The 5273-nt window shown below is 41.6% G+C and overlaps 1 protein-coding gene across 1 annotated transcript; it reads left to right on the forward strand.

The window, feature by feature from the left end:
• Positions 1-3960: 3960 nt before the first annotated feature.
• Positions 3961-4850, forward strand: Smp_175420 (putative microsomal signal peptidase 23 kD subunit (spc22/23); the record flags this gene model as incomplete). Its single annotated transcript, XM_018797245.1, has 2 exons — positions 3961-4176; positions 4208-4850. The coding sequence occupies 2 exons, from the start codon at positions 3961-3963 to the stop codon at positions 4529-4531; spliced, it is 540 nt and encodes a 179-aa protein (XP_018652306.1). The 3' UTR covers positions 4532-4850.
• Between the last annotated feature and the right edge of the window lie 423 nt (positions 4851-5273).

The following is a 5273-nucleotide window of genomic DNA, read 5'->3' on the forward strand; positions in this document are numbered from 1 at the left end:
TTCGGATAATAATCATGGCAATTACGAAACAAACCGTCTATTTGTTAGGTTTCCGGAGCAAAAACTCTCAGATACCAAACTAAAGACAATGAAATCGAAAGGTCTGAAGTCGAAGATATAAACAGACAAGTTCAGAAGCTAAGTATAACAAATCCGAAAATGCAGTGAACTTATTGATATTCACTGTAACAGTTTTAATCAGTCAAATGTCTTCAGTTTTCCTATAGGACAATAAATAACTATTAACTATTCAGAGTCTAATTTTGAAGCGGTTTTGTTCGTCAGCAAAGCTTTCTGACCCTCATTGTGTCTGTTACACAAAGGCAAGATCTCGTGTCCTTTCATGTTTGGAAGCTAACTCGAACATAACAAAATTATGTCAGAAGAGGAAAAATTAATTTGCAGCCGTACATCTGTAGTAGGCATAGAGTCTCAACTGACTATGATCGTCACTACAGGAAAATTACGTGCGAGAAATCGAGTTCGATCCCTCCTTAGGCCAAAATCCAGAAGCCAATTGACGGTTATAATAAGATACATTTGTTGGTAATCTCGCAGTATCGAAAGAATACCGAGATCGTGCCAAAGTTTACAAGCGGAACTACCGAGCGTATGCGAGTTCGTGCACACCTAAACAAACAAGTACAGTAAAACAATCACTGGTACAATTGGTTATAATAATATTTGCTTCCATTATACCAATCGTCTTCTCTTCATAACAGTAGGCCATTACAGAAGCAGCCCACTTAAAAGATTTTACACTTTCGATACATGGCGTTTTAGTTCGCGGGACTGATCGGAAAAAAACGATTGTAGGGTTGACGAACAGGAAGCGATAGTTGATCCTTGAGCTGTCACCGAAGGTCATTCGTTAAGAACGGTACCAGGAGTAACATGCCATATTTGTTGCTCGAGTTAGCGTGCAACACCAGGATGGTTTGTGTCCATAATCTGAGGATCGGGTTCGTGGGGGTTAGTACCAGAAAGCGCTACAGACGTAGGACGTAACCACATCGAATCAAGAAACCACAAGCGACCACAACTACAGGCTTCGAGACCATGCTTATGCGAGACATATTCGGATTTCTTCGTAAGGCTGTTGCAAAGGTTTGCATACCGAATCAACCCGTATGTCAACATGTGGACAGGTAGATTACTCCAGAGGGAGAGCGACTTGTCGATGCTGTATTCGAGCTGACACCAGAGGCAGTGTTCGCATATATTCAGATAATCGTTGGACGTAGTCTGATTTACCAAAATTTTACTGCTCCGTGGTGTGAAAAATCCCCAGGCAGACGCAATGTCATGCCGTATGTAAGCTCAGCAGCGGAAAACTGAATATCTGCCTTTGGGCTAGTTCTGATACTAAAGAGGACTAACGGTAAGGTCCCGTACTAATTGTTGTTTTCGTGTTCTTGAAGTGCACTTTTAGGTAGTAGAAGTTAACCGAACAGAGGAATTCCTTCCATTATTTGAGTATGGACGGTACGGTGTACTCTATTATTGTACATACTTTGTCCTTACAAAGTAAAATACCCTCTTGCTAATAACATGACCTAAGAATTTTATTTTCCGTTTCCCAAGTTGACACTTGTCGGGGCTGACTATTATTCCGTTATCAGAAAGGCGGTAGAATAGGAGTGTTAGGTGCTGATAATGCTCATCTACTTTTGATGATGCGATTAGCAGATCATCAATATAGACATGAACAAAATCTAATTCTCGAACTATGCTATCGATAAACCTTTGGAGTGATGCCGTGATATCATGTAGGGGATGGGGTAGCTATCAAAACGTTTAACGCCCGGTAGTCTCCACATGGTCTCCAACCAGCCCTATCCTTTTTACGTACCATGTGGAGAGTTGGGGCTCAGGGACTGTGAGGAAGACGAATAATACAAGTACCTAGTAAATTGTCAAACTCACGTTTAGTGAAAGCTATCATGTCTGGTGCCAGTCTTCGAGTTTTTGCCGTGACTGGGGTCGTCAGGTGACTATGTGGTGTACTACACGATTAGTCACCGACGGAATCTACTCGAGAGGTTTAGTTAATTTGGGGAATTTCTGGAATAGAGCGTGGAATATATTGTCACGTGAATGAAATACACCTGTGATTCGGTACGCGTTTGTGTGAGCCCTAAGGCCAATGAATTAAATGTTCGTCAAAGTATCGATTAGCTGCAGCCTACGTGAATCGACTAGCAATTCATAATGATGTAGGAAATCGATGCCGAGTGTGGCTGTGGAAACATCGGCAATGATGAACGTCCACAGATACTGTCGTTGGTTGCTCAGGTTGACCGTAAGCTGTGGTGTACCATAGAAAAAATGACTGAGCCATTTGCAGCCCGTAGTCGAAGCATTGCAGCTTCAGACTTACTGTTGCCAATAGGTACGACGGAAACTTGGGCACCTGTATCTGCTAGGTACCTAGTGTCATTGCAATAATCGTGCACATAAAATAAACGGCCAACCCGAGGTGAAAGGCCGGCGAGTGTGGCCGCATTTACTCGTCGACACAGGTGGTTTCCCATCTTGTATCAGCAGGGGGTCGACAACGACGGGCACCTGACCCAAAAGCACGTGGGAACCAGTACCCGGTTCCGAAATCTACTTTTGACGTGACTTGAAGAATGCCCGCTTAGGGCGAGTAGTTACGGCTTTACGGAAGTGTGAACTGGCTCAGGGGACGCTGGGTCTTTGTATATTTGATCGGCCTCGGAAATCGAGACGGATATGAATAAAGCCATCTCTATCACCTTGTGGCAAACGGTGACTAGCATCGAGGTCTACCTTCGAACGTGACGTTGAGGCAACTATACAGTTGTCTCAGGTGCTAGTCCTTGCCAATATCTTTTCTGCTATGAGGGCCACCTGAATAAGTGGTGTATCCTCGAGCAGAGCAGCAATCGTTGGTTGTATATGTTCTGTTAGAGATTCGAGCCATAATTATTTAACGGTTTCGAGATCGGCTATCGTGGGTCCTGAGAGGGACTGCAGACGCGTGAGATGATGGTTCGGTCTAACATCACCCAGGGGATGACGTGCTAATAATGTCTTCAAGCGGTCCTCCCTCGATGAAAGGAAATGTCTGCGGATCTCCTCCTTGAGACGATCGTAAACGTCAGATACATTGAGGTTGAGGACAACCTCACGAACAGCAGCAATGTGATAACCAGGTAAATTTTCCAGAGTGTAAGCGTACTTCTGCCGCATGAATATGTTCTCTTCGGTGTACATAATCTGAGCGAGGTGCAAAGTTAAAGACTGTATTCAAGCTGCTTCTGTTTGAAAGGCAACCCGGGATATTTTTGAAGGTTTACAGCAAGTAGCTATCACCGCAACTTCAAAGCTGCTCAGGAAGCTAGACTTCCTTACACAGTCCTACCTCAGATTAAGAGTTGGTCTGATTTTAAAGTGCAGAGTACTAAGAAGCATTTTTGGATTTGATAAATCCTCTTTCCCTCCTAGTGAGTTAAGAGAACTTATAAGATGCATCAAGCGGCTTCACAAGCCAGGAATGAATAGAATTTCCGTGACATGCAGGTTTTCATGACGAGCCAGCAACCCTTGAAAACTATTAGCCGGAGATATCATGATCGCACCTTAAATTGACTCATTCATGCAAAATGCTAGACACTTATGAAAGCTTAGAAAAATTGGCTAGCATAAGATGTCAGCCTTTCTGTTCTCAATGTGAAAATCTAAATCGATGATTAAGCATTCCATTAATTACCAAAACTTAGGTAGCATACTTAAATTTTCAAGTCACGTAGATTCAAACACTTGCATGCCTTCTGAAATAGGCTTCTTGAAGATTTGTCTTCGTTTTGCTGTCATCAAAAATCATGATTTTTTTCATTGACATGGATTTGTTTTAGTAACTCCCTGTATACAATCGAGTGCTTTATGTCATAATACGCGTCGTAGCGGGTAGATCGTAATAACTTTCGGGGCAAAATGCATTCAATCATGACAAGATGTAGTACATTATTGACTCTCACTCTCACTGCGTATACTGCACTAATGTTGTTTTGTTTTCTGTCTACTGTAAGCATCAGACCATCAGCTTCTGTTGATATTAACGTTGGTCGTGCGATAGTCGATCGAGCCGACGATTACACTCTTCACAGCGGTCATCAGAATGATTTGGGTTTAATAACTATTGATTTATCGGTAAGAATCCATTTCGATTAATTTCCTTCAGTCTTCTTTAGATCACCTGTTCAACTGGAATGTAAAACAGCTGTTTTTATATCTTTCTGCAGAATACAAGTCCGCAGATAACAAACTAAATCAAGTTGTTTTGTGGGACAAAATCATTAAGCGTGGATCAAAAGCTGAACTGGTGTACAAAAAAATGACCTCAAAGTATTATTTTTGGGATGATGGCTACGGATTAATTGGCAATAACAATGTCACCTTGACTTTGTCTTGGAATACTATTCCTAACATTGGTTGGCTCACTTTCGATACTGGTAATGGTTACCACTCGTTTTCATTTCCCAGTCAATACGTCAATATTAAGTAGTGGATTCCCCTAGCGTGATTCACTGCGACCCCTGTATTATAAAATGTTCGTATGCTCGTTAGTAATGACCAGCCAGAATTGATATAGTTTTCTTTGTTAACATATGTATTAAAACTAACTTTTTTACATTATTTTGCTTAAAAACATAAATGTACGACACATATGCTGTCGACATATTATGAAATGTACAATCCAGTTTTTGTTGAACTAGCCTCTTCGTAATGACTATCGTTTCACTGAGCCAGCAGCAGTGCTGGATATGTAACATGTGATAAATAAAATGTTTGGGAATGCCTTGAACGGTCTTAAGTTCTAGTGGACAACGGTTTTTTTAATTTACACCAAATTGAATTGTACTATAATGAAAATCCAATTGTAGGGTCATGCTGTGGTTGAAAAACATGTCTAACTTGCAGTCTCAGTGTTGGGAATGGTTGGAAGAAAGCTAAGAGCGGCCAAACCAAAACGTGGCATCAGCTCATAAAGTCACTACCTTCTGGTCTGAGCCATGTCAGTAAATGCAAACTTTACTCCATACCTTTCTAAGAACTAATTCGTTCTCCCTTCATCATATCCTTATATGCAATATTTCTCCTATATATTACTACCATTGAAGCAACTGCTTCCATGGATCTTGTGGTAATGAGATATGGCAACCTAGACCGGTGCGTGTATGTGTCTTGTCCTTCGTTGTGGCTGACTCAGTAAAAAGCAGTGCGGAACGCACGGCCTAGGTATATTT

Source organism: Schistosoma mansoni, chromosome 4 (genome assembly GCF_000237925.1).
Source record: "Schistosoma mansoni strain Puerto Rico chromosome 4, complete genome".
NCBI classification, from domain to species: Eukaryota; Metazoa; Platyhelminthes; class Trematoda; order Strigeidida; family Schistosomatidae; genus Schistosoma; species Schistosoma mansoni.